Genomic DNA, 13,268 nt, shown 5'->3' with positions numbered 1-13,268 from the left:
GTGAAAGCAAAATAGTCCCACATCGGACAAGTGTAACGATGTGGATGGGCTTATAAGGGAATGGGTTCCCTCCCCTTAACAGCTAGCTTTTGAGGGTGAGTTTTACTCATGTCCCAATACTTTTTGGGGATTGTAATAACCTTTGACATCTCCTTAAATACTTAAAGACAAGATGCGTTAGTGAAAATATCAAAACAAGGTTGTGCTGATATCATTTCCCTAAAAAAAACTCTATTTTATTTTATTTATTTTTCCAATTTTTTTGAAGTGCATCATGCCCTTGAGATTTGTTTTCTCCTTGGCTTTTCTTCTCTGTCTTCCTTTTTGTTTGTCATTGTTCCTTTTGTTCTTCTCGTTGATGAAATTCATTAAGATCAAGTCAAACAAGGATTTTCTAATCTCACTCTAAGGTCTTATGGGAAATATAAGATGTGCTGAATTGAGTTCTTTTATGTAGAAAAAATACTGTATAGATTATCTCAATTAGCTAGTATTTGCTTATAAATAATATAACTAGTTGCAGACCCATCGCCGCACGGGCGGCCCAAAAAAAGAAAGCTTTATAACTATTTTTAGGAAAAGATATAGAGAAAGATGAAAAAAAAAAAAAATTTAAAAAGAAGAAGAAAAGAAACTGCTAAAATTTTAAAAAAATGAAAAAGAAGGGGCAAATTATTATCCAGATTATTAGGATATTGAATTGGTATATGTTGGTTTTACACAAAGGGTCTCACCATTTATTTTTTCTTTATAGCCCAGTGCAATTTTTCCTATAACAATGTTAGCCTCTCCGGCTTTTCAACCCATGTTTTTATCTATTATATTATAGTAGGATAGGGGTTTCACTGTTCACGCTGATGGGGGCAACCGGCCTCAGTCTGAAGGCATAGTCCTTAAAAAACACAAAACCCGTATTCGTTTCACAAAACCAACATGAAATCCCAAAAAATCAGCAAACCTTAGAGTTTTGGAAATTAGCAAACTGTATTATTTTCGCAAAATCTATACGTCTTCGTTTAGAAAAGTATGAAAAAAAAATGGAATCATTTTCTATTTAGATCGATAAATCTAAGAAGATCTTTACACCTCTCTCTCTCTATAACCCTTTTACTACCTAAAATTTCAGTAAATCTGAAAAAAATCAACCCTCTTGATTTCACATACATCCCTTTCTATTTAGATGGATAAATCTATGAAGATCTTTACACCTCTTTCTCTCTCCAGAACCCTTTTACTGCCTAAAATTTCGGTAAATCTGGAAAAAAAATATCAACCCTCTTGATTTCAGATACATGCAAGTGTGTGAGTAAAAATACTTCACATCCATAAGATTAAGGCCCACAAAAACCAACACTAAAATAGTTGGGAGTATAGATCAAGGTGATAGAATCATCTGATCAAGGTGGGGCAACGGAATTGGGCCAGACATATTTGACCGCTGGATCAATGGATAGGGTCATTTCCCCATGGCCCACATAGGGCCGAAGGTTGTACAGTTTTTCTTTGTTCAAGATCTATGTTTTATCTACATGCAATCAATGGTCAGCTTCATCCAATCAATGCAAGTTTAAATCTTTGAACTTTAACCTATACAGGGTGGAACATGAGGCCTAATTTCGGGATATGATGATCCACATCGTCCATTTTATGTGCCACACTGTAAATGGGTTGTTCCCCAAAAATCATTTCCATAGGTTTACCCTTGCCCTCCGATCTATAGAGGAATTGCTTATTATGGAAACGTCTAGATGGAAACGTCTAGGGGTGCAACTCGATTGGGTCGATTTCAACCCGAAAAAGTCGGGTTCAGGCTGAGGGCTTGCAAAATACGACCTGAGAGAAAACCAACACTTTCTTTCTTCTTCTTTTTTTTTTATCATTTTTAGTTTTTAGTAAGCTAAAAAACTCGAGTTGAGTTGGGTTGGAACTCGTCTCAGGTCGGATTCGGGTTGGAAAAAAAGGTTCCTCAGGTTGGGTCGAGTTGAACCTCACTGAGTTGGAAGTTGGGTTAAATGGTATTTTAAACCACGGGTCGGGTCGAAAACCTCATCGAGTTGGAAGTCGGGTTAGGTCGGGTTCGGATTCAGATTGAGTAAATGGTTCCTTGCCCGATCCCAGCCTGACCCGAGTTGCACTCCTACCTACAGTATTCATTAGAGTTCCTATAGAAAAGCTAAAAATGGAAGAAGTGACATGGGCGTCTGTGACACTTTGTAATTGATATTTTTGTTTTCTTCAATTTTTGTTGTTGATAGGTTTCCTGCCATTCAAAGGGGTCCTAGAATTTTTAAAGGGAAATGTTATCAGCACTACTGTATTTAATTTGATGAGGGCACTCCTCACTTTATTAAAAGTATGGTATGGCCCGCACCGTAGGATGATCCAAACCGTCCATTAGATGGGCCACATCCTAAATAGGTTGTGCCCGAAAAATCATTTACATAGGTTTATCCTAGCCCTCTGATCTGAATGTTAGAGGGTTGATCCTAATCGTCTATAGATCAGAGGGTTAGGATCAACCTATGGAAATATTTTTTGGTGCGCAACCTATTTAGATTGTGGCCCATCTAATGGACGGTTTGGATCATCCTATGGTGCGGGCCATACCATACTGTTAATAAAATGAGGAGTGCCCTCATCAAAATACAGAAGTGCTGATAATGAAATATATTTCAACACATGCATTTGCACGCGTCATCCCACTTTGTTTACTTACGTAAAACTCTTTAAAACGTAACTGAAAAAAGAGGGAGAGAGATTATATTAGATTTAATTGGGTTGCTATGGAGAGAAATAAGGAAGTTGTAGAAATCCTGCAAAGTAGACGGTGGAAAGAGGGGTTGATTTCTCCTTAAAAGGTAACTAATAAAGGGGAGAGAGATTATAGGAGGGGTGCGACATGGCAGCACCACGTAGTGCAACATTCAGCTTACTTATATATAATTAGATTTGATTATATGCCGATATGCTCCAACTGCATCATAAGAACTACAAAAATATGGTTCTTTCTTAGTCTAAGTTATTGAAGAGCCGAAGCTAGACACTTTTGTTCATATGAACACTCTACCACTATCATAAGTCTTAAAAATGTTTTAATTTTTCCATATTTAGTTAGTTAAATATGATGAGGAATGGATGGATCATGAGTTATTATATTAGAATTTAGAATTTAATGACATGTATTGAGTATGGATAAGTATTTTAGAATTTTAGATATATACAAACAATTTTTATCACTTTTTATTAACAAGACCTAACATTTTTTCACCCACGATTTCTTGACATTTTGTTATATAAACTATGTTCCCACTGCAAATTATCCATCGTTTCTGATGTAGGATGGTTTCTTTGGATTTCCTTTTCTGTTTCTAATTTACCTAAGTTAGGCAAGTTAGAATACTACTTACCCATCAAAAAACAGAAAACTACTTGAATAAAAAGATCAGTTAGTAGTAATAGTAGTCATAGTAGACGATGTATTTTAGTTTTAGTAGGATGAGAAGTAGGGTTTGAGTAGAATAGGAAGTTAAAGGAGAATGAGAAAGAAACTTTGGCATGTTTGGCATGGAGAGAATTGAGTGAGGAGAGCATAAAAATCCCTAAAAACTCAACTCAACTAAGCCTCTGTCCCAAACTAGTTGGGGTCGGCAAATGAATCCTTTAAAAAAATTTCATGAAGAAGGTGAAAGAACCTACCCGGCTCAAATTGACTAAGTCTAATCCTGACACCAGTTGGGTTCGTCTACATGGATCGTTATCTTCCATTCTCTCCTATCCAAGGTCATATTCTCTCTTATGTTTCTAGCCATCAAGTCTTTCCTCACTGTTTCTACCCAAGTTGTTTTCAGTCTGCCCCTTCCTCTTTTTACTCCATCAACTTGGCACGAGTCACTTCTTCTCGCTGGAGCATCCAAAGGCCTACGTTGGATATGCCCAAACCATCTTAAGCGGTACTCTCTCATCTTCTCCTCAATTGGTGCCACCCCCACCTTTTTACGGTTGTCTTCATTTTTAATTCTATCTAACCTTGTGTGGCCGCACATCCATCTAAGCATTCGCTTCTCCGCTACACTCATCTTATGCACATGCTGCTTCTTGGTGGCCCAACATTCTAAGCTGTACAGCATGGTTGGCCTCACAGTTGTCTTATAAAAGTTTCTCTTCAACTTGATAGGTATTTTGCGGTCGCACAGAACTCCTGAAGCATGCTTCCACTTCAACCAACCTACTCTTATTATGTGGTTAACGTACTCTTCAATCTCTCATTCCTTATGTAGGATTGAACCAAGATAGCGAAAGATAATTTTCTTAGGTACCTCATGTCCAGTCATATTTACCTAAAAACTAGTGAAAAAAATTACCTATTTACAATTATTATTTTTTGTTTTCCTAGTTTTAGGAGCTTTTAGGATATTTAATTTGTTTTTGTTTTCCTAGTTTTTAGGAGCTTTTAGGATATTTTTATGCTTTCCCCAAAAACAGGCAATTCAAATAGAGGTGCCAATTAGAGCTCAAAACATGATTAAACCAACAAATAAGATAAATGACTTTTTGTGTAAGCATACTTAAATCACCAGTGTCATGTGTCAGGCCTCACATGTGAAATAATCTTTGATCACGATCAAAGCATTTTTTATGCTCACATAGATCAAACTAGGTGTAAGTGATTACAACAGATTATCATTCCTCATAAAAGGAAGAAGTAAAAAAAGAAGAAACAAATGTTAAAGCATTAAAAGAAACAACAGAATTCGGGTTTGCCAAAACCACAGAAACAAAATGTATCAGACATCCATTCACAAGCTTTAGGAGCAGATCTGACTGCACAAGTCCTCCACCCTTGCTTGTGAGATGTCAGCAAAAGGGTAAATCTGAAATTTGTCACTAATCTTACATGTCAAAGTCAATCTCCCTTCACTAACCTTTGCCTGCATTACACAAAAAACATTATACACCAGCAAGATTAACCAACCTAGTTACATAACTGGATTATATAAGAAACAAGCCAAACCAAACCAGTTACACAACTGGATAATATATATAGACTACTAATATTCCCACTACCATGTTTTGATAATAAGACGAACTCACCATGTCTTATATTATTTAACCAGCTGTTAAAGGCTACCACAATTCCCAAAAAGCTCTCACCAGCCAAATAAAAAAGAAAAGACAAGGTGAGTTCCTTCCATTATCAAAACATGGTATCCGTGAAACTAAACTCTTCCTCAGATGGGCGGGGTTGGGGGGATTGGGATAGTAAGAATCCGGTCATAGGAAAAGGTTCAGGTGAATGGAAGTCCATTTGTGTCCCTCGTGTCCAGTTTAAGTCCCTGGTTCGGTTGTGTGGGGAGAGGGGATGAGGTCCGGTTTTGGGTAGACCATTGGCTAGGAGAGTTTAGTTTGTGCCATGCATTTCCGAACCTACACTGGTTAGTGACCAATAGCGAGTCTAGGGTAAGTGATTATATAGATAGGGGTATGGGTAATGGGAAAGTGTCGTGGGACATTAGGCTTAGAAGGAACTTAAAAGATGGTGAAATAGTGAGATTATCTACCTTGCTAGGTCTTCTTAGTTCTTGTTATTGCTCTCCCCATGAGTCCAACCACAGAGTGTGGTCCCCTGATCCCCCAAGTATCCATGAAACTAAACTCTTCCTCAGATGTTGTTGACAGTGTGCATTACTTTCTAACATAAGATCCACATTATTTAAAAGCATATTTACTAATCTCTTAGAAAAGAAAGGGCATCTTGGTCAGCTTCCAAAAGCATATGTTGTTTTTGTCAGTTTCATGTTTGCCTATACTGAATACATACCTCGCAACCACCTGGTTTTCCATTACAGCTCCATCTTTTGCAGGGAATACAATCAATATAGTGACACCACCTGCAATACTCATTCACATTCACCCTGTGAAGAATTGCTACACATAAACCTGCAACCCTGCATCGATGGAAAGCTCTCTAACGAGTTAGTCTATGTAGGTTGTCAACAAGACAATAGAAACGTTGTCTCATCGGAATGCAACAAAAACTCACACTCCACCAAATAGAGCTAGAGAAAGAATCCTCAATGCTGGCTTATCCAGTTTCTTCTTGAGCTTATCAGAACTTTTGATTTTAAACTCGAATATGCCTTTATTTCGATCTAACCAACCTGGCTGAGGAGTGAAGAGGAGCACACAACCAAGAAGAATACCAGATATAAAGCCTCCGATGTTCGAAAAGTTGTCCACGTGGGGCAGCAATCCAAGAGAAAAATTGGTCATTGCAACAACTGATAGTGCCAGTAGTGCTGCGAACTGCCGTCAAGCAGAGAAAGAAATGTAAGCTACAAATATTCTAAAACAACAGAAAGGAGAAATTGGTGACAGAGGTTAATGACCTTATCAGCATATAGCCCCCAGTTTTGGATAAGTCCAGAAAGCATGGAGCCAAGCAATCCAAATAGAGCACCAGACGACCCAACTGATGGACTATACTGGACAAAAAGTGTAGACAGAAAACTACCAAGGAAAGCCGAGAATAGGTAGATTATTCCAATCCTCACTGCAAAACAGTAGCCAAAACAAGGAGATCAATTATTTGCACTTTAAGATATAATGAATTCAATTTCAAAGGAAATAAAGAGTAAGACACTATGAAGAAAGTTTTAATATTTAAAGCAATTGAAAAGAACTGAAGAAATAAAAAAACATGGAAGGAACCATGTGGAGCAAAGCTATTCAAAAGCTCCACATGAGAATCCTGGGCAAAAGTTTCTACCCTGTATTTTTCGATCTTTCATGACAATGACGAATATCAAACCGACGTGATGAGATAGCTCCATCCTTTTATGATACTAGCACAAGATACATTCTTAAAAGTTTCTCTTAATTAGAAGATTATTGAGCATTTATGAGCTTCAGGGGTCCTTTCAAACATTTCTTTTTCATGGTTCATTAGGCACAATGGTGACTAAACTCTATAATGTTGACAATAAGGGAACAAAACTCACATGGTCCAAACATCTGCTCTAAATGTACGCCTACAAACATAACACTGGATAGATTAACAACTAGATGAGTGACCCCTGCATGCAACCATAGGCAAGTCACAATACGCCATCTTTGGTGGTGTTGCATTACCAATGTCCATTGAAGAGCCCCCATTTTAATCAACCTGGAGCAGGAATGTCAAAGCAATAGATTATTGAAAGGGCTGACCACATATAGCAAAGCTGTGCAATATAGTAAGCATGCATCTCCATTATCATTTAAGCTCTACAAGTGTACCTTCATGGATGTATGCCAAAGTAGTTATTAGAGTCATGAACTGGCAAAAAAAGCTTTCCTAACTATGGAATTGAAAGAAGACATGACAAATATATCAAGAATCTAACAGATAGAGAACCAAAATTTTTTGAAGATAAAACAAGAAATGAGAACATATGAACTTTAAATTCCATTTGTGATTCAACATTTGCACACAAAAGAATGAAAAACACCTAAAATGGGAAAAATGTCAAGAAATCAAGAGCTCTTTACGACCTGAATTTCCCTGAACACCAAAGTCTAAACTCCAAAATCAGATTCTCAATGTTCACAGTCCTACATTCCCAAAATTGAGCAAGCAGTACAAATGACTAAAGAAGGAAAATTCACAAATTTCCTAAAGAAAAACTCAATACAATAACCAAACTTCAAATTGGATATGAGGGCTTTGAAGAGGAAAATGAAAGGTTGTACATGGGAAGAAGGAAAGAAATTGGTTGAAGAAAGAGGTTTCGTTTTGGGAAAAATGTATCTTGGTAATCAAATACCATATGTTTGTGCATACCCTCTGGCAACCAACCTGGCCTTATCTTTCCATTGTCTCGTCGGCACTGTACTTCACTGTAAATAACACTTGAATCCCAGTGGTTTCTTTCCTTTAGGAAGAGGAATTAGTTCCCAAGTTCCATTTTTTTTTTATGCCTCCATCTTTTCTTCCATAGTCTCCCTCCACTTTGGGTGACTTACCGCTTCTGCAACGCTAGATGGAATGAAGACAAAAGACAAGGCAAAGCTACAAAGGAACTGTACAAGGGGGGTGAAGCACGAAGACCTTCATAAAAGAATCACATTCGATAAATATACTAGACTCACTCTAGAATGTTCTATGATTCACACCTTAATCAAAGAATCACATCTTTCTAGGATTACCAAGAATTCAGAACAATTTAGCAGTTTCTTACATTTGTAAGTCGCCTTCAACCCGAAAACCATTCCTGAGAAGAATTGAATATAGCACTCAAAAGAACTTGGGTAAGAACTATTAGGCCATTAGCAAAAGTATCATAGAAATAAGAACTGGTCTATGTTTCCCATAAAACAACGGCATATCATGATACAAGTCTCCATCTTTCCAATTAGATCTTTTAAGATACCACCACTTTAGCTTGGTCTGTCCAGGTTTCCTTCAATACAACCTGCAGAGTTTAACTTCAACTAACAACTTTGACAGGCTCAAAATATGTGGAACACTAAGGCCCAGTTTGTTTTGGATATTGAAAAACGATTGAGTCCAAAACTGATTATTGGACTCAAAACTAAACGTAAATCTTGGGTCCAATAATCAGTTCTGGACCAACATTCTGTTCTCAAAATCCAAAACAAACAGGGCGTAAGTCAAACTGACTTGGGTTGTCGTTTCTTATCTAAATTCAAATTCTTAACAACCTTATTATGTAGCCAGTAGCCCTATCGTCTCATCATATGATCTTGATGTAATCATATCAGTTTATAAATATACACACCTCTGCTTTTGCTTCCTCTAATCCTTCTCCTGCTACTAACCTCTCTGGTCATGCTTCTCCTAAATCCTTCTCTCCTGTCACTTCCAAATATTAAAATCGAACGTCACAAATATCTATGTGGCATTCTCAGTGCTTACAGCAACAAGCATTCTAAGATCGATTCTCACTTTCCTCGGCTTTAAAATGATTCAGAAGAATATTAACTACACACTTTGTGTTTGTAGTTTAATGGCCCAAAATAGACAAAACTCCAGCAGATGACAACATAGCACAAGCCCGTGTCTCCAGATAAAATTAGACCGTTTCTTGATCTACAGATGTACCACACAATATCTTTGAAAGCAAACCTTCCAAGCTTCTTACTTATTCTGCTATCTAAAAGATAACACTTTGAGTTGATGAACATCCTTCCTGAATAACTTGAGAAGCTTCTGTAGGGTGGGACAGTTATAGCTTAAGGACTGTGTTGTCGAGAACTCACCCTTAAAAGCTAGCCATTAAGGGGAGGGTGCCCATTCCCTTATAAGCCCATCCACATCTCTACACTTTTCCAATGTGGGATCTTGCTTTTGTGTGGAATCCCCCAACATGTGTGATCTGAATTCTGTTATTGTAGATACTTAACTACTACCAACATTTTAACTGGGCTCTAGGCGCCCAACATTTCAAATGGTTTCTACATATTTAACATGGGGATTCACTGAGCTTCACTAAAGCTAGTGGGCCGTAAGCATGGTTTGAAATTTTGATTTCGGCGTATATTTCGGACCTAGCCGAAACCGAAATTTCAGCCAAAATCCAGAAATTTCAGACGAAATTCGGTAAAGACGCGAGAAATGTTGGTTTTTGGGGCCAAATCGGCTGAAATTTTGTAAAGGAATAAAAAATTAATATTTCTTTTGAAATCTCGCCGAAATTACCAAAATTTCTACTGAAATTCAGTACGTTTCGGTAATTTCGGATTTCAGCCTTTTCGGTTTCGGTGTTGACCGAAATCCAAAATTTTGGTCCGAAATTTAAAACCATGGCCGTAAGAGAGCATCATTATGTGTCATGTCCCTTGAAATAGGGAAAGAACAATGTTTTCAGTCCAAATTTTGCTTGGAAGTTCCTTGTCATCAAGGATAAATTAATCCCATGATCAATGAGCACACACCACCTCTGATCACAGAAATTGCTGAGTTCATGCGTAACCTTGAATTTAGCTTATGTTTTCTAATTGATGTAATTTCTTTGGTACTTTACAGAAATGTCAATCGTTAAGAAGCAAAAAATACAGCAGATTGCATCCATATTTGTCATATACTCTTGCAAGAGCCAAAGACAAGAAAATAGGATTTACAGATAAAAATCAAACCAATAAGAACAGAAATCATGCAACTTAAAAAGATGGCTCTAACAAAGAATTCAGCTAATCAGAGATCCCAACATTCTGCAAATTTTCATATTTTAGATGGAGTTCAAGATCCAATGTTTGCCATTTTGAGTTCCCATTGCAAAAGAAACAGTCATCTTGACAGTTCTATAAAAGAAACTCACATTCCCTGTCAAAATCAGCTATATTCGTCCAAAAATACAGAATTCCCAGAAATTTCAGCCACCCAAATCCTCATTTAGTTAAAATGATTGGTAAAGAACAAGATAAAAAAGAAACCCAAATGAAAAAAAAAAAAAAAAAACCAAAAGGTACTACAATCCCTAAAGATTTCTTGAAAGAAAGAGAAACAAGTAGACCCAGATGAAGGAAAGAGAACTCACGTGGAAGAGGATGGGCCAACGAGAGGATTCTCTGTGATGGGTTGGAATGAAAATCTGCGAAGAGATTTCATCATACAATCGCCGTGCGAATTTTGGGGACAGTTATTGATGAACATTGTGACAATGAAGGCCACCATATGGATCACAACGAAGAAGGAAATGACCCATGTGTTCTCCTTTCTTTGGAATCGAGACCCAAAGAAAAATATCTCTTCTTTGTGAGATTCTTCATTCTCTTCAAAGACGATTGGATCGAGCGCTTTGATCTGGAGACTGATGCTTTGTTCTTCTGCCATGGAGTGTTCTAAGGAAAATGCAGGTGGGTCTCCTGAAATTTTGAAAGAAAATGGAGGAGAGGAGAGATTTTTGTTTCTTGGATTGAGAACTTGTATCCCTGTTTTTAACTGTTCAAGAGAAGGGTGTCTCTTTCAAGAAACCGTTGGTTTTCTGTTATTTGAATGTACATGGTTTTGGAGGGGTGCAACTCGGGTCGGATTCAACCCCAACCCGTGGGGTTCAACCCGAAAAAGGTCAGGCCGGGTCAGGTTAGGGTTAGGGTTGAGTTGGGGTTGGGGTCGGGTTCGGGTTGAGGGGTTGGGCAACCCGACCCGAGTGAAACCCAACATTTTTTATTTAAGTAGCTTAAAAAGTCGGGTTGGTTCGGGTTGAACTCGGGTCAAGTCGGGTTCGGGTTTCAAGAATTTCATATATCCTGCCATTCTCCACAAGAATTCTGATTTATTGGCGAAAAGGCGAAGAAATAGTTCCACGGGTTGGGTTGGGTTGGAATTCAGGTCAGGTCGGGTTCGGGCTGGAAAAATGGGTTCCTCGGGTCGGGTCGAGGCCAACCCGACCTGAGCTGAACCCCTGTGAAAGGCTTTGGCCTTGTGGGATGGTAGCTCGGCTTACATCCTGAATTGGTGGCACTCATATGATTTCTGTTCAATATATGGGCCCTTGTTTCGCTGATAAGAACCGTTCATCCTGTGGGTCCACCATAGATGTAACCCATACAGAATCTGTACCGTTAATGTTCGAATCAATGATACGTAAACAAATGAGTTAACGCAGAATTGGCCGGAAGTTCACTATCGAATGTTTTGGTTCACAGTGCAATCTTTGCATTGATACTCCCATCTTGGGACCCGGTGGGCCACCAGTTCCAATCACAAATCGCCAGACATTTTAATAGTGGGTCCCACTCAGAGAGTTCTGCATACAATCAGGACCCTTGATCTGGTGGACCATCATGAGGTGACCCATGTAGTGATTGTCTCATGTCAAATCTGATTATTGGACACAAAGTTAAACGCAATTTTTAATCAATTTAGGACTCAAATCAATTCTCAAAATTCAAAACCAAATAAACAAAGTAAAAATTAGAGTGCCATTATTGAAAGTGCAACTATCAATACCATAGTTACTAGCACCATAATAACCAGAAACTTCCTACCTGGATGGGAAGCTTGCTTCACTAAAAACACCCTTTGGAAGCTAAGTTCTTCTCGCTTCCCAAGTTTAGGGCAAACTCGCTTTGGAGATGCTTTCCACGTGTTTCCTCTTAATTGAGAGTGAACTTCCTATTTAGGTGATTATTTCTTCCTAAAAATATATTTTCTCTTTTTGATAATTTTGAAAGAACGCATTTATGCAAACACCAACTTACCTATAAAAAAAATAAATTAAATTAATGCATTTAAAAAAAACAATGCATTTAAAACTTGATAAGTCATTTTTACTTTCAAATGAAAATTATGTGGATTTTTTTTCCAAAAACATAACATTAAATATACATGAATAAAATATGTGAAACTGTAAATCCCTAAAATTTATAATTCTAATTAGTTGAGAAGTCTTCTTTTATACTTGTAATTCTTATCTATACTAGTAAAAATGCACGTGCAATGCAGGCGCTATCCATTTAAATTATCCATTTAAAATTGTACAGACCACATCATAGGTTGATCTAAACTGTCCATGTGATGGAACACAACATCAATAGGTTGTGCCCATAAAATCATTTCCGTAGGCTGATCCTAGCCCTCCAATCTATAGAGGTTTCCATGATTGTTGTTCCTCTTAAGGTGCCCATAATTCGTCAATATTTTCAAAGGTGTCCTGCATTCGTAATATCAACATTTCTGTAATTTGACCCGCACATAGTGAATAAGGAAAAGTAGTTTTTTCGTCATCATTAGGAGTGCAACTTGGGTGTTAACCCGACCCAATTCGGGTTAGGTTGGGTCGGGCTGACCCGATTTGATATGGTACCAAATTCGGGTTTCGGGTTGGGTCGGGTTGCCCGACAGCCCAACCCGACCCAACCCTATTTCCAATTGGGGTTGATTTTTCCCAACCCAACCCAACCCGATTTGCGAAAAAGCTTAACCTGACCCAACCCAAATTCGGGTTGAACCCGACCTGCGTGGGAACATCCAAGTAACAACGACGGTTTAAAATTATATATAGTGCTAATGTCCTCACTACCATATTTTATAATGGCACTACTCACCGTATTTTGATGATGACACTCCTCACTCTATTAAAATGTACGGTATGGCCCGTACCCGTGTCGGTACTTTTCGTATGTAGATTACGATTTTACCCTGAAATAATTTCTCATATAGATAGATGTTAGATATCAGCAAAGGGGTTAATGGTAAAACAATAATGCTGACGTGTAAATCCCAGACAAAAAGAAAAGAAATTGCTGACGTGTAAATCCCAGACAAA

The 13,268-nt window shown here is 37.9% G+C and overlaps 1 protein-coding gene across 1 annotated transcript; it reads right to left on the bottom strand.

The window, feature by feature from the left end:
- Window positions 1-4,641: 4,641 nt before the first annotated feature.
- Window positions 4,642-11,017, bottom strand: LOC143887372 (inactive RHOMBOID-like protein 8). Its single transcript, XM_077391470.1, has 6 exons — window positions 10,536-11,017; window positions 6,999-7,162; window positions 6,387-6,550; window positions 6,041-6,303; window positions 5,819-5,945; window positions 4,642-4,928 (listed from the first exon to the last, which is right to left on the bottom strand). The coding sequence occupies exons 1-6, from the start codon at window positions 10,829-10,831 to the stop codon at window positions 4,806-4,808; spliced, it is 1,137 nt and encodes a 378-aa protein (XP_077247585.1). The 5' UTR covers window positions 10,832-11,017; the 3' UTR covers window positions 4,642-4,805.
- Window positions 11,018-13,268: the final 2,251 nt, after the last annotated feature.

Source organism: Tasmannia lanceolata, unplaced genomic scaffold (genome assembly GCF_043159265.1).
Source record: "Tasmannia lanceolata isolate RefF3 unplaced genomic scaffold, GAP_Taslan_0.1 ptg000012l, whole genome shotgun sequence".
Taxonomy (NCBI): Eukaryota; Viridiplantae; Streptophyta; class Magnoliopsida; order Canellales; family Winteraceae; genus Tasmannia; species Tasmannia lanceolata.
Note: the sequence above shows the minus strand (reverse complement) of the source record. Positions and strands in the feature narration are given on the sequence as shown.

What these genes read in the sequence shown, in the direction of transcription:
- LOC143887372 (XM_077391470.1), bottom strand. Translation starts at nt 10,831, where the DNA reads ATGGCAGAAGAACAAAGCATCAGTCTCCAGATCAAAGCGCTCGATCCA. An exon ending in GTTGGCCCATCCTCTTCCAC is followed by an intron (nt 7,163 to 10,535) that starts GTGAGTTCTCTT and finishes TTCCTGCTCCAG; the next exon opens with GTTGATTAAAATGGGGGCTC. An exon ending in GAAAACCAGGTGGTTGCGAG is followed by an intron (nt 4,929 to 5,818) that starts GTATGTATTCAG and finishes TGTGTAATGCAG; the next exon opens with GCAAAGGTTAGTGAAGGGAG.